Genomic DNA, 25,919 nt, shown 5'->3' on the forward strand with positions numbered 1-25,919 from the left:
GGGCCTTGTATTCCATTTCCTAGTCCTACTGCAGTGGCTGGGGCGCTGGCCTTAGGCGAACGGGAAGCGGGGGCAGAGAGGCCTTTACTGGCTGACTGCTGGTGGCTGAAGGTGATCGTCACATAGCTGGGGGGGTCCCCTTCGTTCCTAGTTTCTCAATCCGATGAAGCACACACGGGTGTTGAGTCTCCTCAGAAGCTTTTTCTGTGTCGTGAAGTCACGGTGGGAGCTCTCTTCTTCGTTTGACCTGTTCGTTCGGTGGGCCACACTGGCACGGCAGTGCGTGGACAGACTCGCACCTCCAGGAGCGGCGTGGCGGGCGCTGCTAGTCACAGACGGCTGGGTTCCGCCTGCGAGTGTGGCGCTGAGGACTTTGCGCCGACATTCATGCCAGATACGGCCTGTGGGGTCCTTTTTGTCTGGTTAACATGGACGATGTGCAGTGAATTGGGAAGAGCTCCTTGGGGGATGGGAGTTCATTCCCCTTCAAACATTTGGTGGAATTCTCCATTGGAACCCTCTGGGCCTGAAGGTTGCTTTTCCAGGAATTTAAAATTATGATTGCTCGTCTTTCGTGGTTATAGCGCTGCTCAGACTCTGTCACGCGGGGTGACGTGTGGGACAATGGCTTCTGTGTCTGCTGGCAGTGCTGTGTGTGGGTTTCCCTTTTACCCTCCTGGTGGCTGTGGGGCCTGAGATCACGTCCCCCTCCTGCGTTTGCTGGTGTCCTTTGCTTCATCACTTGCTTGGGATTTGTCAGTTTTATGGATATTTTCAAAGAACCAGTTGTTTCATTGCTCTGTGCTGGGTGCTGTCTTCCACTGTGCCCATGTGGGGTCCTGTCCCCATGGGTCCACCACACGGCTGCTGTGTAACCCCCCCAATGGACATGGAGCCCCTGTCACCGATGATGAAGTGACTCACCTGGGGTGTCACCGCCAGCAGGTGGTACAGCCAGGACCGCATCGCAGGCCCCAAACCCCACCCGATGCCGGCATGCACTGGGAGTGGGAGCAGTCGGTGGAGGAGTGGGGGGCGCCGAGAGCCCCTTTTTCGGAATGCGGTGACTTGACGGCAGCCCTTTCCTTCCCCGATGGCTGCAGCGTCGGGCCTTGAGAACAGCTTCGGAGAAGCTCCGGAACCGCTTGTCCTTCTGCACCAACGCTGTCCACGCTGCCCCGGGCACCCGGGTCAACAGGTACATCGGCCGCCTCCTGGAAGCCCGCCAGACGGAGCTGGAGATGGCGGACCTGGGCCTCTTCACGCTCAAGTATAAGCAGGCTGAGCGGGAGCGGAAGGTGGGTGACGGGCACAGGGGCGGCCGGGAGCTTCGCACGCCCTTCTCCGACCTGGGTGTGGGTGCTCCTCTTTCCACGGCGCCCGGCCCAGGGACGGCCCCTGGTGTCTCAGGGATGGCTGCGCTGACGCCAGCTCTGTCTGCAGTACCACCAGCTGCAGGACGAGTCCTTCACCAGTGCCGTGGTGCTCGCCCTTGTCCTGGCCGCCCTGTTTGGCCTCGTCTACCTTCTGATAATCCCGCAGTGAGTGCATGCTCCCACATCGGGCAGGGTGGGGGGCTGGGAACGCCCCTCTCTCTCGGTTCAGGGAGCCCCGGGAGCCCTCCCACCCCCAGCGTTCATGGGCAGCACAAGCCGCACACTAGCTCTGCACTGACCCAGGGAACTGGTCTATCCAGGCCGATGGCCGGGGTGGGGCTGGTCCTGCTCAGGTGCTAATTTCCAGGCTCGCGACTGTGGGACCCCGAAGATCCCATGTCCTGGTCCACATGCAGACAACATTCATTGCCTTGGCATCTGGGGAAGAAAACTCCCAGGGCAGCGGCAGGCGCCTTGGTTTCTGGGTGCGTGGCACTTTCAGAGACATTAGAGGGAGAAGGAGTTGCCTCTGAGGAGAAAGAAAAGCCCAGTGATTTTAGGAACACACAGTCGGCCCTGGCTGGTGTGGCTCAGTGTATTGAGTGCTAGCCTGCAGACTGAAAGGTCGCAGGTTCGATTCCCGATGGAGGCACATGCCTGTGTTGCAGGCTGATTCCCCAGTAGGGAGCTGCATGAGGCAGCCTCCTCTTTAAAAAGGAAAAGAACAGGTGACTGTCGTGCCTCACAGAGAGGAAGACCCAGGACATTTCTGCTTTTGTTTATATACCACGTTTTCCTGGTGGACTCTCCGGAGTGGAGTACTTCCTCTTTCTCCTCTGAGTTTTCAGTAAGGGCTCCTCCCAGCACCCTGCCCCTGCCCACACTGAAAGCACATCACGCACCTGGGGGGACCAACTGGGGCACAGGCTTTTCCTGGAAAAGCTGCTCCTAGAGGAAGCCCAGGCCAGGCTGCAGCCAGGTTCCCAGGGCTGCACCTTCCTTGCAAGTGCCCAGGGGATGCTGTTCTGGAAGGGAAGCAGCCTGCACACATCCCCGGAGACCACTGCTTCTTCCTGGGGACAGGGGTTGCCTGCTGGGGTTGGGGGTAGATTCCCAGGCAGTTCCTGGGCATGGCTCTCCAGGCCCCGCCGGCAGGGCCACCTGTCCTCTGTCCTAGGAGTGTGGCTGTCCTGCTTCTGCTGGTGTTTTGCATCTGCTTCCTGGTGGCCTGTGTCCTATACCTGCACATCACCCGGGTCCAGGTACGTGTGTGCATGTGTCCTGTGCCCGCACCTCACCTGGTCCAGGTGTGTGTCCTTATCTGCATGCGCCTCACCTGGGCAGGTACCTTTGTGGTCTCTGCCGGTCCTCTTGGCAGGACAGGTGGGGTCGTGCAGGAGTTGGTCCGCTCGCCCTCCTCCTGGCAGGGAGCAAGTATTGCCCAGGCGGCGGGAGCTCGCTGAGCCCATCGTGTGCTGGGTGCTGTGTGGAGGACGAGGCACGGGGGCAGGTGACCAAGAGGGACTGAGTAAATGAGCACAAAGTTCAATGTCATTCTGGACGAAGAGCCCCTTGGGGACGGGGGCTCAAGCACCGGTTTGTCACATGTTGGTATTGTAGACTGTGCAGCCCCCACAGCTATGCTGGTGTCCACCGTGGAGCCCAGGCCGACCGCGCCTGAGCCCTGTGGTTACAGGTAGTTGTGGGAGGGCCCCTGCCCCAGCACCCCCGCCCCCAGACTTCACTGCTGCTGCCCTGCTGCCCCCTGCCTGTCCGGCAGACCCAAGGCTATTTTCTGCAACGGTTAGAACTAGGGGCTCCTTGAAAAATTAAATCTGGTTTTCCTCATGGAAATTCATCTCTAGTCCTAGGTAACCTCTTGCCTTTTTTAACTAAAAAGTGCTATTTATTCAAACCACATTCCAGTGCTTCGACTGTCATAGGTACAGTGACATTCAGTTTGGTGAACCAGAACTTCCCATGTCAGATAAGAATACTACACTTACACGATTTCAAGGGAAAGCATCGCACATGCTAATTTCTGAAGACTGCACGTCTGCCCCCCAGGTGGGACCCGTGTGCCCGCCGGCGTGCACGGCTCTCCTGCACGGCCTGGCTCCGTCGGCCCCTTTCTGAGCATCTGCTGCTTCCCACCCCCTCCCCGTGGGCTCGGGCAGCATTCTAGGCAGCGTCAGGCCTTCCCTCCAGTGGCGGGTCAGGAAGCACAGTGGGAAGCCTGCGGTACAGGCCCTTACACTCCTGGGAGCAGGCCCTGTGCTCAGCTTGGGAGCCCCGCCGGGCCTGTGCAGAGGGCTGTGAGGTGCAGATGGGCAGCAGGGCCAGGCTGGGAGGGGTGGGGGCCACGCTGTCCAGCAGAGGCCCAGTGCGTGCCCAGGAGGGGAGACGTGTGGGCCAGCAGTGCTCACAGGGCTCGCTGGTTCCCGGGACGTGAGTGCACTGTGGCCTGGTGGTGGCTGGTGTGCACTTCGGATGGGCACCTTCTTTGCAGCCAGGACTGGTGGCCTCAGTGACCTTTCAGCTTCGTGTTTCCATCACGCCCCCACCCCCACTGGGGTACTGAGCCAGGCAGGGAGGAAGAGGGCGGGCCCACCGTGAGCTTCCTTCCCCCGTGCGGCATGTCTCCCACGCAGCAGCGGGCCCTGCCCTGAGCTCCTCGGGCCCCAGTGCCATGGGGGCTGTGGCCGTGTGCCTCACCTGTTTGCCCAAGGGGCTCAAACCCAGCTGCCGCATGGCGTCACCGGGAGAGTGTCGGCCACGTTAGGGCTGACCGTCCACGGTGTGGTCTTTGCTTTCATCGCATTTCCCACTTCCAGAGTGTGAGTCTGAAAAAAAACCTCCGGCTTTTATCCATGGAATTGTTGACCATTGAAAAATGTATTTAAAATAGTCGATTTATGCCCCGGCTGGTATAGCTCAGTGGATTGAGCGGAGGCCTGCAAAGCAAAGGGTCCCAGGTTCGATTCCCAGTCTAGGGCGCATGCCTGGGTTGTGGGCCAGGTCCCCAGTTAGGGAACATGCAGGAGGCAACCACACATTGATGTTTCTGTCCCTCTCTCCTTCCCTTCCTCTCTCTCTAAAAAATAAAATAAATAAAAAATCTTTAAAAAATTTGATTTAAAATAAAATGTCAAATAACATAAAAATTATACAAAACTTGTGTGAAGAAAATGATAACATTTACTTGAGCATGAAGACGGCAATAAATAAAAATTCTCACCACTTGTGAGGTAGAAGGACTCACATTGTGAGGATTCAGTTGATTTCGGTGCCAAAGTCACAATGCGGGGGGGGGGGACGGGGGAGGCGTTGCTCCTTTTGATTTAAAGATGCGAGGTTTTTCAGCAAGTTTGTCACCCGGGAGATTAAAAATAAGAAAACGGCCAAGAAACGTGGAGGGTGAGCAGCGGCCGAGACCCCGGCAGCGCTGAGGGTACTGGGAGCCGCTTCCCAGTTTTTCTGAAATGACGCTGCGCTGTCAGTGTTTCCCAGGCTGCCTGACCGTCCAGATCCGCACTGCGCTGTGTGTGTGCATCGTCGTCCTGGTCTACTCTGTGGCCCAGGGATGCGTGGTGAGCCTGGCAGACTTGCCTCGGGGCTGGGTGCAGGGAGCTGGGCGGTGCGGGGCTCCCGTGGAGAGCGGGGAGGTTGGACATGGGGATCAGATTGGCCTGGGGGTGCCCGGGAAGCCAGGGGAGGGGCACGTCATCCAGCAGAAGAAATGCACTCTTCTCCTTGCAAAGGGAGACCTTCCCCTCTGTCGTGAGCAGAGGGCAGAAGATGGGGGAGGGGTAGGAGGAGGGGGTGGGAGGAACCAGGGGGCAGGGCAGTTGTAAAGCTGTTGGATCTTGGGCCAGTGGGTTTGCAGGTGTGGAGGCCTGAGGCTGCAGGGGCCTTGGGAGGAGGGGCAGCTGGGGGTGTTGTGAGCCCCTCCCTTGCTCCTTGCTCTCTGTCCCCCTTTAGGTGGGCTGCCTGCCCTGGGCTTGGAGCTCCAGTCCCAACGGGTCCCTGGTGGTCCTGTCGCCCAGAGGCCGGAACCCAGTGCTGCCCGCATCGCCCTGCGAGGCGGCGCCCCATGCTCTGCTCTGCGGCCTTGTGGGTGCGCTCCCGCTCACCACCTTCTTGCGGGTCCCATCTCTGCCCAAACTGACCCTGCTGGCCGTGCTCAGCATGTCCCATGTCCTGGTGCTGGAGTTCAGCGGGCTCTCCAGGGCCGTGGGGTAGGTGTGCCGCTCCCTTCAGGACAGACCTGCGTGGTGTTGGGGTGTGTGGGCCGAGGGCTCCATGCTCTGGTGGCTGGTCGGGACCTTTGGTTTGGTGGCTTCCACATTTCAGCCCCAGGTTTGGGAAGGCCTCTGGTTCTGGGGTTACCTCTCTCGGCTTGAGTCAGTCCCAGGGGTCGAGGCAGGTGTCGTGTGTGAGGGTGCTCTTTGGACATGGCTGTGTCAGATGACGAAGTCGGCACGGCTGGGTTTCTTTCTTGTCTTTCCCAAGGGGTGATGCCGGCTCCGCACGCAGCTTCGAGCCAATTCTGGCGATCCTGCTGTTCTCGTGCGCGCTGGCCCTGCATGCCCGGCAGGTGGACGTCAAGCTGCGGCTGGACTACCTGTGGGCTGCGCAGGCAAGACGTGCCCTTCTGCTTTCTGGGGGGTGGCAGGTGCGGGTCCTGGCTGGGTACCAGCCAGCTGTGAAGGCAGCGCCATCTGGCATGAGCAGTGGGACTGGGACTGGAGGGAAGACGACACAGCAGGGCTGGAGGGATGGCTTGGCTGACCCCTTCTGGGGGTCTGAGTTTGGTGGTTTTGTGAGTAGTGAGTTTCCCATCCCCAAAGGCATTCAAGCAACCACTCGTCTACTTTCTGTAGACAACTGCCTGGGGCTGGTGTGACCCAAGGGCAGGCTTATGTTGTGGGAAGGGCTCTGTGGATGCCTGGTCCCCAGAGGTGGCAGAGAGGGACCCTGGAAATGGGGTGAAGCTCCCTACTGACTGTCCTTTGAAAGTTCCAGCAGACTGGGTAGTGATTTTCCTGGAAAGTCATGGGTCCTGTGGGTGGCTGTCCCCTCAGTCTACGTGTCCACGGGGTTGGGGCTGGAATGGGCCTGGCGTGGGCCCTCGGTGTCTCCATGTTCCGTTCGGTGATGAGAAAGGAGCGTGTGTTCGTGATGTCGGGGACGGTGCTCAGCAGATACGGCACTCACGGGGCCCATTAGCAGTGTGGAGGCAGACGTTCACAACACACGTGACAGTGCAGGGGCCCCTGCAGGGAGGGGGTGGGGCTCAGCCCCAGACGTACAAGGGAAGGATGGTTAACCAGGAGCAGGTGGGGCGGGCCGACGGATGCTCACACAGGGGACGCATCAGAGGTAAGGGGGCAGTTTGGGCTAAGCCGATGTAACGGGATTCCAGCTGCGGACGGCCTGGTGGTCTGATGTCACTGGGAGGGTGGGGGGGGGGACCAGGAGCCTCTCAAATGTCCCTCGTGGTCAGACATAAAGGACAGGCCTGGCTGAGATGGCGAGCAGGGATGCTCCCCAAGTCAGGACTCAGCTGGGAAGGGGGTCCCGGGTGTGGCCACCCAGGGTGCTGAGTGGGCTGAACGCATCCACCGCAGGCGGAGGAGGAGAGGGATGACATGGAGCGAGTGAAGCTGGACAACAGAAGGATCCTCTTCAACCTCCTGCCGGCCCACGTTGCCCAGCACTTCCTTATGTCCAACCCCCGGAACATGGTGAGTGTAGCCTCAGGCACGCTGAGAGGCCACCCCCAAGGGCAGGGAGGGCTGGGCTGTCGGGAAGCTCCTGGGACAGACACGGTGCCCAGAATGGTGGCTTCCCTTTGATCCTGGAGAGCGCACAGTGCCCCTCATCCCTGAGGAGGGACAGTGGCTTCCGCAGCCAATGTGTGTTGTCTGGGCTGGTCAGAATTTCTTCTGGCTGCAGCTGCCCAGCGAAGCCCTGCGGCCGTGGAGCCGCAGAGAAGGGCTGACAAATGCTAATTCGAGAGGAATTAGCAAGCCTAGAGGCTTGGCCAGCTTTTTGGCTCCCAAGGCACAAGCCTCAAGTGTCAGCCTGACCGGCGTGGCCTGGAATAGCTCCCGGGCTCAGTCTCGGGCCATGGGCTGCAGAGGCCTCTTGCTGCCCACCCTCGCCCTGCTCTGCACTGGCTGTGAGCTGACCACCTGGGCGGCTCAGACCCTCTGAGCCCCTCCCGTCGGCAGCAACAGTCCCCAGCAGCAGCTCCCCAGCTGACCTGACCTTTGCCCCCAGGACCTCTACTACCAGTCGTACTCCCAGGTGGGTGTCATGTTCGCGTCCATCCCCAACTTCAATGACTTCTACATCGAGCTGGACGGCAACAACATGGGGGTGGAGTGTCTGCGGCTGCTCAACGAGATCATCGCTGACTTCGATGAGGTGAGGGTGCCGCCGGCCGCCTGGAGCCGGGCGTCTGGGCTGGGTGGGGCCACCGCAGCCCTGGGCGGGACCACCTCCTCTGCAGTGGGGCGCATGCCCCATGAGGGACAGGACAGGGGAGCATGTGTGTCCATCTTCTTGGATTTTGACAGGACCGGGTAGGGGAGTACCTCTGGGCAGGCACTGGGTTGTGAGGCTGATGCTGCCTCTGTCCCTCACCCTGGGGGATCGGGGGGCATGGGCTGGAGCACAGGCCATTCTGGTGGCACCCCCAGCTCCTCTTTCTCAGGCCCCTGCGGGAGCCCCTCTGGCCTGCATTTCTCGGCTCAGCCCAGACCTGGCCCGGTGCCCAGAGCAAAGGAGACACAGGGCTCAGCGGTGACTCTAGCGTCCGATGGTCATGGCGACTTGTCTAAAATGTAATGTAACGTTGAACAGTTTTTGTTTTCAACAAGCTCATGGACAAGGACTTTTACCGGGACCTGGAGAAGATCAAGACCATTGGCAGCACCTACATGGCTGCGGCAGGGCTGGCGCCTGCAGCCGGGGCCAAGGTGAGTTGTGCCCGGGAGCCCCAGTCGGGACTGTCCCTGCCCCCAGCTGCCCTGGGAGCCTGGACAGGCCCCCTGTCTGGGCCTTGGCCTGTCCTCTGCATAGGGTTAAGGCAGAGGCCAGCGGACCACCTTGGCAGTGGCCAGCTCTCTCCAGACACCACCTCCTTCAGAAGGTCAGCACGGGGGGGCTGGTCACAGGGGCTTCACCACAGCGCTGCCCTTCTCCACCAGCCCACGCCCACTGAGTGTCCCCCTTCCCCAGTGCAGAACTGGGCACAGAGTCCTCAGGCTGTCTGTTAAAAAAAAAGCAGAAACAGGGAGATGCAAAAAAAGGGCGCAGTGAGTGGACAACAGTTACAGACGTGGCAGATGCTCGGCCAGTCACACCGGCGATGTGGCAAGCACGCCCACTGGAAGGCAGGCTGACGGAGTGGCTTCAAAAAGAACAGCTGGGTTTCCCACAAGAAACAGGCTTTATAAAGATACACAGAGACACACTAAAAACAAAAGGATGTAGAAAGAGCATGTTGACAGGAATAAAAACCCGAGCAGCTGTCCTGACCTTGGAACCCACCTTAGATTAAGGAGCATCGTCAGAGATACAGGGTCGCCTAGGCGGGCAGTGGAGTCGCCTCTCCGAGATGTAACAGTAACAGTCGTCAGTGTGTTTGCACTTAACAGGGAGTCAGACAGAAGGCGGGCGGAATGGCTGGCAGAGTGGCCAGGAGGAAGAGGTGACCCCGCCGCTGTAGCTGGCGGTTGGTGCTGGGAGGATGCCAGGGGCCGAGCGTCAGTGGGGGGAGGTGAGCTAGTTTACCAAGAGATTACCATGAGGTTGCAGGACGTAAGGTCGACCTACGAAGGTTGGTGGCTTTCCCATACATCAGGAATGAACAAGTGGAACTTGAAATAAAAACAAGGCTATTTACCCACGCACGGCCCCTGAGTAAACACCAGGGGTAAATCTACAATTGTGCACAAGGGCCACAGGAGGAGGCCTGTAAAACTCTGGTGAGGAAGGTTCTTCTTCCTGTAGAGGGGCTCCCTGCTGCGGAGACGCCAGTGGAGCCCCAGGCTGACCCGTGGGTTCTAGGCGATCCCAACGGGTTATTCTGGGATGTCAGCCAGCGGGTCCGGAGTTTAGGAGGAGCCAAAGACCCAGGACAGCTGCATGACGCTGAAGGAGAGGAACGGGGTCGGGGGGGGGGGGCTACTCCACCTGATTGTCAGACTTAGAGGAAGCAAGTCAGTGCGGCCCTGACAAGAGGGAGACACAGGGATCGGGGGAGGGGACAGGGAGCCCAGAACTGGACCCCATGAGCACAGACAAAGGAGCAAATGGAGCAGAGAGAGACTCTTTAACCAACAGTTCTGGGACAACTGGACATCCGCCTGTCTGTCTGTGTATCTGTCAATCTGGTTTTAGAAGTGCATCTACACACAGACTTGACACTCTTCACAAAAATTAGCTCAAAGTGGATCATAGACTGAAATGCAAAGTGGAAAACTAGAAAACATTGGGAAGAAACCAGAACACCCAGGGGACTTGTGTTCAGTGATGTGTTTTTAGGCACAGCACCGAAGGCACGGCCCACAAAACAGAACATCGGTCAGCTGGCCCTAGTTAAAAACTTGAAGTTCTAATCTGTGGAAAATACTATAATGAAGAGACAATCTACTGACCGAGAGAAATTTTTTCAAGTGAAACTGTTCTGTATTATACAATTTTGCATATACTGGTCAAAACCCGTGGAATGCACAGCACGCAGAGCCGTGCCTAGTGTGAACTGTGGATTGCGGCCGGCGCTGATGAATTGGAAGTATCTGATGAAGCGTTAGTGGTAACTAACCTATCGTTGCGCATCATGAGTTAACAGTGGGGGCGGGGAGGGCATCTTTGTGCTCTGGCTTCAGTTACTTGCATATCTGACACTGGCGTAAAAACTGTTAGTTAATTTTTTTAAAAAATGCATTAGTTCCCTGAATTTGAGGACTAGTAAAAATATCCTTTAAAAAGAAAAGTGAGAAATCTTGGCATCTTTATAAAGAAATCTAGCGTTGTCACTGTGTCAGAAAAAAAAGGACATTTCCCCACCAGGGAATGATGGCCAGCTTGGTCCCATGTGGGAGGGGGACCCCCGCTGACCTGTTTTCCTTGTTTATGGCCTAGTGACAGCGTTGTCCTAGCAGCACCTGGGACATCTGGTGCCCACTCAAGGGGCTGCCCGCTAGTCTGTGAAGGGCTGGCCTGGGCTGTGCTGGCCCCTATCTCAGCTTCCTGCCTGTTGCAGGGGCCGCTCAGGCTGTCCCTGGGGATCTGGGAGGAGCACAAATCCCTGGAAAAGATTGGCCTGCTGCCCCCAGGGCATAGGAATGGGCTGAGGTCGTCAGGGGACTGCCATGGTGATATGGGGTCCCTGATCCCACTGGAGCCATAGGCTGGGCCCCCATACCCAGCAGCTGCCCTGCGGGGCGGCCCTGCCCCTTGGTCCTCATTCCCCCAAATGTGATGCCCGTGTCTGCTCTTGTCCAGGCTAAGAAGTCCATCTCCTCCCACCTCAGCACGCTGGCGGACTTTGCCATTGAGATGTTTGGCGTCCTGGACGAGATCAACCGCCAGTCCTACAATGACTTTGTGCTCCGTGTGGGTACGTGCCTGTGGCCTTCCCGCCACTTGGCCAGCTCTGCCTCCTGGTGCCGGCTCCGGGGGTGTGGCTGGGCCCTGTCCCTGAGAGTGGGGTGAGCTGATGGGGGAAGGCAACCCCACCAAAGGGACAGCTTGGGGGCGCAGGGACAGCTGTCTCTGGAAGTGGGGTGTCAGTGCCGTAAAGCTGGAAGGGTTCAGATCCTGCTCAGTAAACACCCAGATACCTCTCTTTTTGTCTTGACATCAAGTCAAGCCTCCGAGTCCACAGGGAGCTGGAGGAAAGTGGTTTGTTTCCACCGGCCGACCCCAAACACGGCGAGGTCCTGCGTGCGGGGTGGGGGGTGGGTCCTTGTCATCCTGGGTGGCCCCTTGCCTGGGAGTGAGGAGAAGAAGCTCTGAGTGGTTCGCTAGCTTTTACAAAACCATGGGGTCAGTTTTTGTTTTAACTTGATTTTTTTCTGAGACAAAGGCAGGACCAGAAAAATTCCTACTAGTTCTGGGTAGAATTAAACCGGAGATTTAAGGTTGCTTTAGAATTTACAAACAGACCCAAGTGCTGGGATTGAGTGTGAGGACGGGAGCAGGTGACCATTAGAGTGGGCGGGGTTCAGATGGACTTGAACCCAGCTCTGCTGCAGAAACCCAGTCCCTCCGGGTCTGGCGGACGGTGTGCTGGGCCCCACCCCCACAGCATCTGGGTCTTTTCCTCCTGCCGCGGCTCTGACTGACCTGTGTGGCACAGGAAGCAGATCTGAGGGTCTGTCGGGGATGCCATTGCCGTGTCTCCACAGGGACCCCACAGACAAGCCTGGCCACTGTGCCCGATGTCCGGTCACACAGGGGGCTGGACGCTAGTCTCGTCCCCATGGCCCAGGGCATCCTGGTTGGTGTTGGGGGTTCCCTTTGTCTACCAGCCAGGTATGAAGTGGTCATCTTGGGTCCCTGTCCCCTGGCTGCAGTGCAGCTCACACTCTCCAGTCCTGCCCTGCCCTCCCCTGTGCCCCAATCCCACTGCCCAGGCTCTGGGGCACCAACTAGGCCCATGTCCAAAATGGTGCCGACGCCCCTGGCTGCACCCAGAAAGACCAGCGCAGGAGGGTGGAACAGGAAGATGGCCACAGGGCCGCTTGTGTTTCCCCTGGGCAGACTGGACCCTGGCCTGTGCGGACAAGGGGACCTCACCCCCCTCAGAGCGTCCTGAGACGCTATGACCCATCCTGGGCCCCGCACCCAAAGCAGCCTTGAGATCCCACCCAGGGACACAGGCAGCACCCCACCCAGGGGGGCACACGGAGCTCCCACAGATGAGTGGTCAGCCTTCCGTGGCCAGAGTCTGCATGGTTGCCAGCACTGTTCTCGGGGTCAGGACAGTGCCACCCCAGGAGGTGGTGGTCCTGCATTAGGAAGGGGTGCCGCACCAGGTGACTCCCAGAACCTGTGATCTGAAAGGGGCAGTGTGTCTTCTGGAAGCATCTCTGGGACCCCCATGGTGGTTGTCTTCCAGGCATTAACGTTGGCCCTGTGGTGGCCGGTGTGATCGGGGCTCGCCGGCCGCAGTATGACATCTGGGGAAACACTGTGAATGTGGCCAGTCGGATGGACAGCACCGGTGTCCCCGGTAGGATCCAGGTCAGCCACCCCAGGCCCCGAGGCGCAGGCCCCAGGCCTTTCAGGGACAACGTTGTCCTCCTTCCTGCAGGCTCAGAGAGCCCTGCCCCTCTCACCTGTGAGCCCAGCTGCTGCTCTCTCCCCTGCAGGTGACCGAGGAGGTGCAGCGGCTGCTCAGGCAGGGCGCCTACCATTTCCTGTGCCGTGGCAAGGTCAGCGTCAAGGGCAAGGGCGAGATGCTGACCTACTTCCTGGAAGGCAGGATTGACACAAATGGCTCTCACACCAGGTCCCTGAACTCTGAGCAGAAAATGTGTCCTTATGGGAGAGCCAGCTTCCAGACCAGACTGGCTTCGGGCCAACCCCCTGTGGCCCCCATGGTCGGCCACCCAGTTGGAGGTGGGCTGGGGGCTGGGCAGGGCTTAGGGCTCGCTGCCCGGCCTCCTGACCCACCCCCACCCCCAGGAGCAGCTGGGAAAGAGGCTTAGTGGAGCCCTGCTGGCCGCTGGGGGCGCAGGGCCAATGCCCAGGGCTTCCGTTACTTCAGAACCAGCCCGGCCAGCAGCCAGGCTAGGGAAGTGGCCAGCCCCACTGGCGCAGACAAGCAGACACGGGGCTACTCCATCCTGTCCTCGTGGCGGGGGAGGGTGGGGCTGGCTGCCCAAGTTGGGCAGGTGAGTGCAGGGCTGCAGGCTCCCAGGAGAGCAGGCCTGCAGGAGCCCAGAGTGGCTGGGAATGAGGCCTGGGACCAGACCCAGAGCTGCTGGGCCCTGGACGGACGGCTTGGGGAGACTGAGGAGCCTGGGCCCGGGCCCAGGGTGGAGGCTGCTGGCTCTCTTCAAGAGTCACTTTTTGCCAAGAACCAGAGGGCGGTCCCCTGCGGCCACATCCCTGCCTTGTGACCAGTGCGTCCCGGTCATGTGGGCTGTCTCCCAGCTCTGTCCTGCTCACCGTGCCGGTGGGTTGGCATGGCCCCACTTTCCGAGTGGCCTCTTGGGCTCCTGCACGTGGACTGGGGTGCGCAGCCTCTCTGACTGTGTAAACAAGTGGAGCCCACAGCCTAAGGAGCTTCCTTGCCCGAAGGTGTTTCTATGGTGGAACCAGCCCCGGGACGTGGTTTCAGTGTCTACAGCCATAAAACTGGGTCCCCACCGTGGCCAGCAGGGGCAGCGACATCTTCCAGGAAGTAGGTGGGTCTGTGGGTGTGGGACGAGGTCTCCTGCTCGGGGAGGCCGTGACCCCCCAACCCCACAGCACAGATGGGGCCAGGCCGTGTAGGTATGCAGCAGCACAGGGTGGGGACCACCTTTCTCTGGGCAAAGCTGGTGGGGGGACAGGACGTGGCCCCTGAGATGGCATGTGGCCTCCAGTGGGAGGGTGCTTTGCAGAGGGGGTTGAGGGTGCAGCCATACAGTTCGGAGAGCCCCACTCTCCAAGGGGGCTCATTCGACCTTGTGTCCCCTTAGAGGTTGGAGAGGTCAGCAGAGTTGTCAGGACAGGTCAAAGATGAGTGGATGCAGAGGGTGGGAGGTGAGGATGCCCCAACCACTCTCATCGGGGCAGCGGAGGTCACCCCCCAACCCAGTGAGTGGGGGCAGGGCACCCTAGTAAGCGCTGTACAAGGGACACATCAGAAGTCCTATGAGACTCTCAAGTGTCACCTCGCAGGGCAGGGCCCCAGGCCACAGACCACCCCTGAGTACTCTGGAGCTCGAGGTCCCCGGGAGCCACCCCTCAGCCATCGGCAAGGCCACCTGCTTCCTGGGACACGGGGCCAGCAGCCACACCTGCGCTGGGGAGCGCAGGAAGCACCTCCTTCTCGTTCATGATAAGACTGTTGTGTTGCCTTATTTATTTTTAATTTTGTACAATATCCATGCACAAATGTTAGGGCTTTGAGTGGGACCCTCCAACACTCAGCCACTCTGTAAATAGTGCGCTGGGAGCTGGCGCCGCCCGCCCATCCCCCCAGAATGGAGGAGAGCCACCCAGTGCGTTTCCAGCACATCGTGCCCCGCTTGGCAGTGCTCTGCCCTTTGGAGCACACCCTGCCCTCGTGTGACCCCCGCATGCCCGTGCTCCCCCTCAGTAGAGCAGAACACAGCCCCGAACTTCCAAATGCTTCCAGGGACTGTCGGCCCCAGGCTGGCCCCTCTACGACTTCTGTGCCGCAGACCCGGCTGGCTGCACCTGACCTGTCCACCAGCCCCAAAGCCACCAGGGCTGCCAGGCGCCTGGTGCCGCAGAAGCAATAATTGTATCTAAATGCAGAGACAAGTGAGGCCTGAGCAGACCACTGGTTCAGAGATAGGCTGCGTGCGTGATTCAGCCCGGGCGTAGGGTGCCATGGGACGACACCCCCGCCTCCTGGCCGGCCCTGTGCACCCAGCTCAGGCAGCCCCTCTCTGGGGCTGGCTGTGTGCACCGGGATTGGGACCCCCTGCCGAGTTGTCCTGGGGCTGTCGCTCTGGCCAGGACGCCAGTCTCCTGTGATAAACAGGCTGCTGTGGGCCCTGGGCGTGGACAGCACCCGCCAGCCTCCTGACCCCACATTCCCATCCCCTCATAGAGTACCATGCTGTCCTCACGGCCACCTTGAAGCAGCCTCCTGCTTCTACTGCCACTCCGGCAGGACGGGTGGTCAGCCTGGACTTTGGGATTTTCCCGGGACCCGTCTTGGTTTCAGCGTGCGCCCCCTCCTTCTGTACCGGGAGTTGCCGTGACCCCGAGGGACAGGTCCTGCCTGAGACACTCGAGTGTGGCTTGTGAAGCAGGTGCTGCCCAGGCGTGTGTCCTACTGAGCGGTGCCTGTCACAGGGACAGACACCACACCTGAGTGCATCGCGGAGCAGATGGGGGGACCACAAGGTCGCTTTGGCACTTTTGATCCTGAAAATGTGCAGACCTGCACGTTCTACGTCAGTGACCCCCAGAAATGGACTTGCCCTGTTTTGTAATGGTTTCCATTAACAAACAAACAAACAAACAAACAAACAAACAAACTCAACAAAAGTAGAGAAACAAAAGAATCACCTTCCCAGAGGCAGTTGGTTTGGAAGTAGCAGTTCAGTGTTGGCAAGGAGCAGGTGCTATGGCTGGAGGCCGGAGAGCATGCAGTGTCCCTGGGCCTGGACACCGGTTTCTGGTGGCCAGAGGCTCTGGGGCTCTTGTTGGAAGCCTGATGCAGTGGTCGGTCCCTTGCTGCCATTTAACACTCCAGGTTCTGCAGCAAGTAGACCGTGAGAAATGTGACGTTTTCTCATGGGGCATCTTGGGCCTGCACTTGTCTTCCTGGGCCTTGGGCTACGGGTGTGGGTGACGCAGACCCAGGACGTTGGGGGGCTGTGTGGGAGCCCGAGCTCAGCCGCTTGGGTGGGGCTGACAGTGGGGACGCAGGCTTTCAAAGTTGAACAGCACAGTGTCCACCCTCATGCGACACACGCTGTGAAGATAGGCCACAGGTCCCTGTGGCTGGCACAGTGGGCAGTGGGGCAGTCAGGTTGCTGCAGCCTCCATGGGCCCTGGCACCCCCACGCCCACCAAATCACACCTGAGTCTGAGGTGGTCTGAGGCCAGTCTCCCAGCTGGACCCAGCCCCACTGAGCCTGAGGAGGGTGGGTAGGGGGTGGGACAGGGCCTACAGACCCCTGGTGAGAGGGCAGGAGGGGCTCCGTGGGGCTCAGCTGGAGGGGAGACCTGCTCCCAGCTGCAAGTTTTCCCAGGGTGGGGTGGGAGCCTGGGAGGCGATTTTCTGTGAGCTGGTGGGAGCAGCTGAATGTGAACCTGGAGACAGCATGGGCCCCACGTGGCGGGGACTTTAGCAGAGGGGGCAGGGCTGGTGTGGCCAGCAGGGCAGTGGCTGCGACCTGACTCCCATTTGCCCTCTGAACCCACTGGGGACCCTGTGGGCACAGCCTGAGGCAGCCACTGACACAGGGGTGCCCCTCCCCTCTGTGACAGGGCCCCAGGAGGCAGACTGGTCCCCACAGTCCATACTGGGTGTGCCCCAGGCACGGCCCCACAGCCCCGGGCCCCACACAAAGAGATGGGGTTGTGTCCTGAGGGCTGAGCCCCGTCCTGCCTTTAGCAATGGGCCCCATGGGATGGGGCATGTTCAGCCTGGAAACCCCCTCCCGTGTCTGGTCCCACTTTCTGTCCTGAACCAAGTCCCAGGGCACAGCCTGTCCCTGACTAAGGAAATGCTGTCTGTAAGGCTTGCTGGACATCAGACATGGCAGAAAGGGGTCCCCAGATGCCCCAAATCACACATACCTCTCCAGTTACCGGAACCCAACCCAGCTCCTGGTCAGAGCCACCCACGTCCTTGTCACCTTGCTGGCCTGGGGTGGGTGGTCAGCGCCCCTTCCTGGGCACTAGAGGGGGTCTGAGAGCAGGGAATTCCATGGGTGGCGAGGTGTGGGGAACACCTTGTTCGAGCCTCTGCGCCTCCCCCAGGCCTGAGCCCTGTGGTCCCCGGGGCTCAGACTTCAGGGGTTTTGGTTTCCAAGGCGACTCTCACCGAGAATTGATGTTGAAATGGAGGGTAACCTGGACTCACCCCAGGAGATTGATCCAGCCCTTTGGGCTTCCCAAGTGCACGTGGGCGGTGAGCCGGAACAGCCACTAGGACGCTGCGTCTGGGGTCCCAGCACGGCAGGCACTTGGCCCCCCAGGCAGCCAGAACTTGTCTCTTGCCTCCCACCAGCAACCCCCACGTAGCCCCAGCACGAAGCACACGTCTCAGGGGACTGTCCCCTCGTCCTGGGAGCCCCACTGCCTCTGCCGGCACAGCGGGCGCCACACTCCCAGCACCGTCCTGCCTAGGGGAGCGGTTTTGCCTTCATCCCTGTAGAAACCGTGCACACCCAAGCCATTTGCACGCGGGCTGCATGCTGTGAAGTCCCCGATGGTGTGATTTCAGTTTGAGTTTGGAATCACACAGCATGCGCAGCAAAGGGCCATCTGCTGGCTGGCCGCAGAGCGCCCGAAAGGGCGGGTCCCGGAGCCCGTGCCTCAGCTCCAGCCCGTGCCCACCGGCCCGTTCACACTGGTCACGCGCCGCCTCGCACAAGCGAGCATGCGGAACGTACTCACCCCTTTGCGGTGGGCCCCCACTCACCCCATTGAGGCAAAGCCTGAGTCCGCTGTGGGCTGGCTGTCCTCCGTGGGGACAGGGTGCAGGGGCCGTCTGCGTCCCTAGGAGGGCCTCTCCTCCACGGGCGCGGTCTCCCACCAGGACAGCTCCGCAATGCGCGAGCATGGATGCCGGAACGACGGCTCCACGTCACCTCCTCGTGATAGATTTGTGTGATCAATACGGGTCTATTTTTACGCCAGCAGGACACTGCAGAGCACCTTCCAGTCTTTTCCAAGGTTGTTAAACCGAGACAAGTCATTGAACAATATGTCCTGTTTTTATTTTAAAAACAAGCGAATGGACTGAACTGTTAAATGTGAATGTACGTTTCTTAATTGCAACTTTTCTACTGAGTGTTTGCACTATACTTTCTGGAATCTTATTTAACAAAAAGTAAAGGAAAAAATTGCTTGACTAAACTCATGGCTGTTTTAATGGAAGAACGAGTGGGTGTCGTTGCAACACGCTGCCTGTCTTGCTGACCCAAGGGACAGACTCTGTGATGCCCCCGCCCCCACTGGGCTCTGCCCTCCTGTGATGACAAAGCCTGTCGAGTGACGGTGGAACTGAGGGTGACACTCTGTGCGTGAAGGAAAGCGCAGATGGGCACTTAGGGGAGTGTGGTCAGGTGGCTGGGGATGTGGACATCACGTGGGGTATGACAACCAGAGCAGGACTCGGCGGGGGGGGTCCTCATCAACAGGCTGAGCGTCAATGTTGGCTCGAACCCGACTCAGCAGGCCATGTTGGGCCAGGTGGCACTCAGCAGAGAAGAGCGGTCGGGGAGGGTTTGACATTGGCTGGGACACAACTGATACCTGTCCTTGTGGGGCGCCTGTCACACCCCTGAACCAGGAGCAGGAGAAACAGGGCTGGAGCAGGGACCAGTGACCCAGGGCTGGTGGCTGGGAAGGGCCGAGGCCGTGTGGGTGGGGTGGGGGGCACACCCTGGGGACCCCAAGAGCCTGGTGGAGGTGTTGGCCCATTTCTGGTTTTTCCAAGTATGAAACAAGGTGGAGACAGGCCGCCTGGCGGGGCGTCACACACTGACCAGAACCCGTTCCCGGGCAAACGCCGTGTCGTGGACGTGCCGCCGGGAAGGGCGGGCAGAGAAAGGCCTGCCGCCCCACACAGGGCCACTGCCGGCTCTCCTGCCCCTTTCCGCTTTTGCGTTTCATTCAAAAGATTAATATATATATTATTTAAAAATAAATTTCCCCTTTATTTTTATTGTCAACACCGTTGCAGAGCCCCCACCCCCCTCTGAATGAAACATCGAGCAGCAGAGGCAGCCGCTCCTGCGCGAGGAACTAGCTCAGCAAACACATTTCCACCACGCACAGGACTCAGGCGCCGTCCCCTCCTGTGAGGACTGTCGTTGCTCTTTCCATACTGGGGACCTGGAGGTGGCCCTTCCAGGGGGACCTGCTTTGCCGTTCATACTCCCACAGCTTGGGAACCCCCACCTCTGCCTCTCGGCAACCCTGACCTCGCCTGCCCGGGCCACCTACTGTGCCGCCCAGCCTGAGAGTCTGTTTGGGGGCCCCTGTTTTGGGGTGCTTCATGTCGGGGTGCATGCCCCTTTGATTCTGCCCCAGCAGCAAGCTTGGCCTCTGTTCCTGAGAAGCACTGGGCTGCCCCACAGGCCTGGACAAGGGAGTGCAGACATGAGGCTTCTTTGGTTTTTAGAAGAAAGGAAAAACACATGTGTAGATGAAGTGGGGACATGAGAACATGCCCAAGAGTAGAGCCCAGCTCTGTGCCTGCAACCGTGTGCATCCCCAGAGAGACGCACCTGGGGGCTGGGCCTGGCGGTCCAAGATGTTTCCTGTGCACCTGAACCTCCTGGGTGCCGTTCCTTCTTCCCCACAGTGGGCAGGGGCATGGGTGGGCAGGAGGGCCCCTTCCTCTGCCTCCAGGGAACAAACCCGGTACCACAGGCCCCAGAAGCCCTCAGGCTGAGAACCCCGGTTCCGGGTTTTTCCTGGTATGACATTCTGAACCCAGGACCTGGGGTCCCCAGCCATCACCAGGCGGACGGGTCCATGAGCTCCCTGGTCTTTACCTTCAAAGCATCAGTGAGACTCCCCCCACTGAGCCAGACTGGACTCTTGGAAGCAGGTGGTAGGTGGGGCTACACCCCATGGGGGGGGGCAGCTCAGCTGGCGCAGCCAGGACCACACTTGGATCTGAGTAACAAGGTCTTTATCAACAGCCCCCCCCACCTGAGTGGCATGATGTGGTGGGGGCCCTCAAGGGGGTACCTGCAGCAAGTCCCAAGGAGGGTGTAGGGTGTACAAGCGGATGGACAGATGAGTAGGACAGATGGACAGAGGGACAAGAGTCAGGCTGAGCCCCTGAGCCCCCTGGTCTCCCACGGTCAGTCGTCCAGCACGGTGAGCTCGTGCTGGGTGGCCTCCTCGATGCTCCAGAGCAGGCGGGCCTCCCACTGCCTCACGCGCTCGGTCTGTGGGAGCAGTGGGCTCGCTGAGGGGCACCAGCAGGGACAGCAATGCCTCCTCCACACTGCTTACCCCCCACCTGTCAGCTCCTGGGCACCCTGGTGCAGGGTTCCCAGAGTTGATGGGCTGGCAAGGGTGCCCAGGGCAGGGGCCTGACTGCTGGCATGCACCGCCTTGGTCATCGGAACCCCAGGGATGGGTGGGAGGGGTCTGGAGCCAGGAGGGGTCTCAGCTGCCAACCTGTGTGAGGGGCGAGTGGCCTCCCCGGCAACCCCTTCCCAGCAACCCCCTGGACCAGGAGGTCAACAGGGCACTGGGGGCTGGGACCCAAGCTCAGAGAAGCACAGGGCCCTGGGGACCCTCCCACTGACTGACTGTTACTTCGGGACCCTTGGTGCCAGCCAGAGTGGGGAGCAGGGCAGTGGCTGCAGGCGGTGTAGAGGACAAGGACAGTGAGGGACTCTCCAGGGCTCCCATGTCATCTGCCCTCTCCCCAACAGTGTTCTGAGGAGTCTGGGGAGCGAGGGGACAGTGGGACATGTATTTTAATAGCATAAGCAAAGGTCCTCCTCCTGGGAGCAGGGAAATCCCCAGAGAGGGGCCCAGGTGTTAGAAAGGCCAGTTGCCCAGCGTCCTCTGGCCTGCAACTTCACCAAGCCCAGGCCAAGTTCCCTCAGTGAGGGAAGGACTATGATCTTGCTCTCAACCGTCACAGGCCACCTCCTGGGGGGGACCCAGAGCTCCCAGGGGATAGGGACAGGCTGGGAACAGGGATGAGCTGGGGTCAGGGTCTGCCTACCACAGCTGCCAGCTTCCTCGGGTCCCGGTGCCTCCGCCCAGCAGTGTTTGGGATACCGGGCAACCGCACGTTTCCCGTCCAGCTCCCTGGGGCCTCTCCCTGCTTCTTGCGTTGCTGTTGCCGCCGTCGCCGCTGCTGGGTGACCTCAGCTGGTGCGGGTGGCTCTTCCTCAGGAGCCCAGGGGTCCTCCTCTGGCCCTAGCTGCTCGCTGGACTTCTCAGAGGCCCAGATGGTAGAAAGCCGCCTCCTTTGGACGGGGGACGGCAGGTCCCAGGAAGAGTGTGTGGATAGCAGGGACCCGTCGTTGGGGCCCTCTCCCCGGCGGTAGGGGACACGGCCCAGGGGGCTCCTGTGCTGGGGAAGGAAGCCTTCCTCGGGGGTGCTGTGCTTCGGCACCACCCCCGAGGACATCCGTCTGGGCACCGAAGGCCGGCCCTCGTCCTCAGAGGAGCTCCACTCAGAAACCTGTCAAAACAGAGCGCAGAGGTGGCCTCCTGGGGACAGGAAGTGGGCACAGGGGGAGGGCAGGGAGCTAAGCCAGGGGATGGTCACCGAACCCCTAAGGCACAGGTGGCAAACACAAGGCTCTGCTGGCCGAATCCGGCCTCCACCTTATTTTATCTGGCCTGGCACCTTGTTTCTACCTGGTGGCAGTGCCCAGCTCCTTGCCCCTAGTTAAGGAGTAGTTACATGTATACAGTCCTAAAATTACATTCGGTCCTTTAAAGGCAATTGTGAGGCTGATGTTGCCCCCGGTGAAAATGAGTTTGATGCCCCTGCCCTAAGGAAAGGATTTTTTATAAATGTTTTTGGGGAAGAAAAGTAGAACCCTTGTGAATGAGATCAGCTTAACATTTAACCTCAACCTGAAAAGGTGACAATGAGGACACACACTGCAGGTGTCTGTCTGAATGTCCATCTGTTGGTCAGAGAAGTCCCTTCGGGAAGCTGAGTGTCCTCCGGGGGAGTGGCCCGAGTGGGGCCAAGGGGAGGGGACCTGCCTGCAGCGCTGCTCCCAGGGGCATGAGGCCGAGTCCCTTCCCTTCTCACAGACCTGCTCTGCACTGCTCAGCTCTGCCTATGCAGCACTGGGCTGGTTGCATGCCGGCCCCAGGACACATCCCCAGCGGGGTGGGAGGCAGTGTCCTGAGAGCTCACAGACACACTGGGACACGCCAGCAGGGAAGGGCTGTCTCGGTCCACACCGAGCTGACCGGCCAGCCAGTCGGGGAAAAACCCAGAATGAGAGTGAGCCCACATCCCTGCCTCGTGCGGTATCCTAAAGTAAGTGGTGGGGCTGGCATACTGGACTTTTTAAAACACTCGCAGGTTACTCAGAAAAAGAGAATTTAAAAAATCGTACACCACGTCACCTACCAAGAAGATTCCAAGGATATGAGACTTGAAGGTAAAAACAGAGGCGTGAACATGTGGGGTAGAAATATGGGTGATTGCTCCGTCAACACGTCAAAGTCAGCTTTCTGATGGAAACCCCAACACGGAAGCCATGAAAGAGAACAGCTGCATATAATTAAAAACACCCCCGTGAAGCAAAGTGGGAGAGTGCCACTTGGGAAGAGAAGGAAGACAAACCGAGGCTCCCACAGAACCAAAGGAGGGGCCCGGCTGCCTCCGGCCGCGCCCAGCTGCCGTCGACCCCGCAGGGACCCTGCACTGTTTCTCAGCTGTGGCGTTTCTAAAAATCATAAGAGCTCCACGTTTTGGGTAGACTTCTCGGGAAAACCGAGGAAAGATAAGAATCTGAAGAAATTGTAGAAGCAGCTCCAAAAGGATGTTTTCTGACCAGCGGGGCGTTGCCTGGGGCCTGTTTCTCGCCGATTCACAGGTGAAAAAGGAAAAGGTGCCCTGCTCTGGCCCAGACCCCAAAGCCCGGACCCATGGGTGGGGATGGGGGTCCCTCCCGGCGGGGCCGAGGCTTGGGGCGAAAGGTCGGTTCTGGCCTTCACCTGCCAGCCGTTATCTAGTTCTGTGCCTGCCTCTCGCTTCGAACCCGCGCCTCAGGACGGGGGGGGGGGGGGGGGTGGTTTCTGGACAGCCGGTCCGGTAACGGCACGCGCGGAGCCCGACCTGGACGGACCTGGCTCCCCCGCCCGCCCGTCCACCCGCGACCCTCGGGACCCACCTGCACCCCAGGCTCCATTCCGCTCCCCGTGGCGACGACCACCTCCCCGCAAACCTGGCGCCCCGAAGTCCCCGCGGCGTCCGCGAAGCAGGTCGGTGCAGGCGCGCTGAGGCTCACCTGGGCGCGACTTGCACCTGTCGAGCCCCGTGGCCGCGCAGGCGCAGAAGGCGCGGGGCGGGGCCGCGAGCCTGGAGGTTCTGCACCTGGCGGGTCCCCTTTTGACTCAAGTGTGTGTGTCCGGCCGCAGGGAGTCAGGATGCCCGTGGACCCTCAACGCGAGCCACAGTTTTGCACTCTCGGTGGGCTCCGCAGTCTTGTCATCACCCGATCCGGAAAGGGCTGGAGGTCGTCACCCCAACTCAACCCCCAAGGCCGTGGAGGCCAAGACGTCCTGGCCACGTTCTGAGGGCAGCGCCAGGGCAGGGCGGTCGAACGCACCGCTGCGTCCCAGCCTCCCTTCTGAGGGTCTCAAGTTCAAGCCGATGGGGCCCCCCCGCAGGGCCTGTGGGAGCTCATCCGGCCCAGCTCCCTGTCTGCCTGTGGACCAGACCAGACCAACGTGGGGGCATCAGGGGTGGGCGTGGGGGCGTGCTCCCAGGTGCCCAGCATTAAAGCCCCTGAATGGTAGGGCCCTCCCCGCAGGAGCATGTGGGGGCGGGGGCGGGGCCGGAGCGAGAAGACGCAGAGAGGCCGCCGGCTGTGCACGCTGCTACTCCCAGGTCCCTCCCTGTGTCCCCATTTCAGTGACGGGATGGGGGAGCCCAGAGCAGGGCAGGGCAGGGCTGATCAAGGTCACGTCTTCTTGGGACCTGGCCGACCTGGCCGAGCACCCAGACTGTCTGCCCCTCTAAGTCCCTGAGCGCCCCAGTCCTGGCTACTCTCTAGTGTGAGAAAAAGCGATTTAAGACCAGAACTTGGCCATGAAGAGACCATGTGATTTGGGCAGAGGGGTCTCGTGTCCCTGCTCTCTCCTCTCTGTGAGTCCAGCCACATCCGAGTTGCTATCCCCATCCTTGAAGACCGAATCCTGGCCGACTGAGGCTCAGGGGAGGCTAGACAGCAGGGGGCCCTGAGCACTGTCCTGTCCAGTTAGCAGGGCGGCCCGGCCTGTGTGCGCCCGCTCCAGGGACAGGGAGCCTCCCACCCCTCTGTCTGGGCTCAGTGGGGCGGGGCACAACCCTTCTGACTGCAGGTCACTGGGGGCCCAACACTTGAAGGCGTGCAAGGCCTGTGAAGGGGGGGCCCCACATACGGGGTGGGGGTGTCAGGAGTTGACAGCCCCCCTCATTTCTGGCCTCTGCCTGCCCCGGAGGCAGCATTACCTTTAAGAGCCCACTGGTACCTGTGCACAGAGCAGGAGACGCATGCTGATTCAACACCTCTGGGTTTGTGCAAGGGCAGGACACTCTGCCACCACTCGTGTGTGTGCTCACGTGCGTGTTTGCATGCACACCCATGTAGGTGTGTGCCTGCAGGTGCACGCTTACAGGCCAGAGGTCCATGATGTTAAAGGACAACAGGCTGTACAGGTGACAGTCTAGTGTGATGTCATTTAAAAAGTTACACACACACCACACATGCGCAGCACAGGCACACGCAGACCCACACGTCCAGAAAGGGACTGCAGGGACTGGTAGCACTGGGAATATCTAGGTGGTGGAATGATGGGCAAATTTTAACATCACCTACATCCATTTCACTCTTTCTAAAAGGCAAGTGCTCACCAGGACAAGAAAAAATAGCCCACATCAAAGCTCCAATCAAAGCTCCAGAAAAAACACAACTAAGCCATGAAGAGATAGCCAACCTAACAGATGCACAGTTCAAATCACTGATAAGCAGCATGCTCACAGAACTGGTTGAGTATCATTGCAAAATAGAGGAAAAAGTGAAGGCTATGAAAAGTGTAATAAAGGAAAATGTACAGGGAACCAAGGACTCAAGTCAAAGGTTTTGACTGGAAGGAAGAAAGAAACATTCGATCAGAACAGAATGACGAAACAAGAATTTTTAAAAAATGAGGAGAGGATTAGGAATCTCCAGGACAATTTTAGAGATTTCAACATCCAAATCATGGGGGTGCCAGAAGGAGAAGAGGAAGAGCAAGAAACTGAAAACTTACCTGAAAAAATAATGAAGGAGAACTACTCCCATCTGGCAAAGGAAATAGACTTTCAAGAAGTCTAGGAAGCTTAGAGAGTCCCAAAGAAGTTGGACCCAAGGAAACACACACCAAGCCACATCATAATTACATTACCCAAGATCAAAGATAAGGAGACAATCTTAAAAGCAGCAAGAGAAAAGGAGACAGTTACCTATGAAGGAGTTCCCATAAAACTATCATCAGCTGATTTCTCAAAAAGAAACTTTATAGGCAAGAAGGGGCTGGAAAAAAGTATTCAAAGTCATGAAAGGCAAGGACCTCCATCCAAGTTTACTCTATCCAGCAAAGCTTTCATTTAGAATGGAAGGGCAGATAAAGTGCTTCCCAGATAAGGTCAAGTTAAAGGAGTTCATCAGCACTAAATCTTTATTATATGAAGTATTAAAGAGATTTATCTAAGAAAAAGAAGATCAAAACTGTGAACAGTAAAATGACAGCAAACTCAAAACTATCAACTGAAACTAAGAATAAACAAAACCAAACTAAGCAAACAACTAGAACAGGAACAGAATCAGAGAAATGGAGATCACATGGAGGGTTATCAGTGGGGAAGGGATGAGGAGGGCAGAATAGTGGGGAAAGGTGCAGGGAAGAAGC

The 25,919-nt window shown here is 59.1% G+C and overlaps 2 protein-coding genes across 8 annotated transcripts in view; one reads left to right on the forward strand and one right to left on the reverse strand.

Moving 5' to 3' along the window:
• Positions 1 to 15,620, forward strand: part of ADCY1 (adenylate cyclase 1) — a 35,629-nt gene extending 20,009 nt beyond the window's left edge. For 5 of the 7 annotated variants that reach the window (XM_037156007.2, XM_037156009.2, XM_037156010.2 and 2 more), the window contains exons 9-20: positions 1,104 to 1,298; positions 1,444 to 1,541; positions 2,554 to 2,638; positions 4,877 to 4,966; positions 5,358 to 5,614; positions 5,889 to 6,015; positions 7,007 to 7,123; positions 7,662 to 7,808; positions 8,264 to 8,362; positions 10,896 to 11,010; positions 12,514 to 12,638; positions 12,767 to 15,620. In XM_037156007.2, the coding sequence (XP_037011902.2) occupies positions 1,104 to 1,298; positions 1,444 to 1,541; positions 2,554 to 2,638; positions 4,877 to 4,966; positions 5,358 to 5,614; positions 5,889 to 6,015; positions 7,007 to 7,123; positions 7,662 to 7,808; positions 8,264 to 8,362; positions 10,896 to 11,010; positions 12,514 to 12,638; positions 12,767 to 13,105 (1,794 nt within the window). In that variant the 3' untranslated portion in view covers positions 13,106 to 15,620. Of the gene's footprint in view, positions 1 to 1,103; positions 1,299 to 1,443; positions 1,542 to 2,553; positions 2,639 to 4,876; positions 4,967 to 5,357; positions 5,615 to 5,888; positions 6,016 to 7,006; positions 7,124 to 7,661; positions 7,809 to 8,246; positions 8,363 to 10,895; positions 11,011 to 12,513; positions 12,639 to 12,766 lie in introns of those variants that run through there. The other 2 variants (XM_037156006.2, XM_037156008.2) reach the window with 2 other exon arrangements.
• A 4,302-nt stretch (positions 15,621 to 19,922) lies between these two features.
• On the reverse strand, positions 19,923 to 23,176 carry CCDC201 (coiled-coil domain containing 201). The gene is made up of 3 exons (XM_037156052.2): positions 23,159 to 23,176; positions 21,016 to 21,480; positions 19,923 to 20,221 (listed from the first exon to the last, which is right to left on the reverse strand). Exons 1-3 carry the CDS (start codon positions 23,174 to 23,176, stop codon positions 20,135 to 20,137), a joined length of 570 nt encoding a protein of 189 aa, XP_037011947.2. The 3' UTR covers positions 19,923 to 20,134.
• Between the last annotated feature and the right edge of the window lie 2,743 nt (positions 23,177 to 25,919).

Source organism: Artibeus jamaicensis, unplaced genomic scaffold, assembly GCF_021234435.1.
Source record: "Artibeus jamaicensis isolate MK-2021 breed Jamaican fruit bat unplaced genomic scaffold, CSHL_Jam_final contig_1016, whole genome shotgun sequence".
Taxonomy (NCBI): Eukaryota; Metazoa; Chordata; class Mammalia; order Chiroptera; family Phyllostomidae; genus Artibeus; species Artibeus jamaicensis.

Bases quoted from the DNA above. Each gene is read 5' to 3' on its own strand.
- CCDC201 (XM_037156052.2), bottom strand. The intron at 20,222-21,015 runs GTAGGCAGACCC...CTGCTCCCACAG, and splicing joins CGAGGAAGCTGGCAGCTGTG to ACCGAGCGCGTGAGGCAGTG.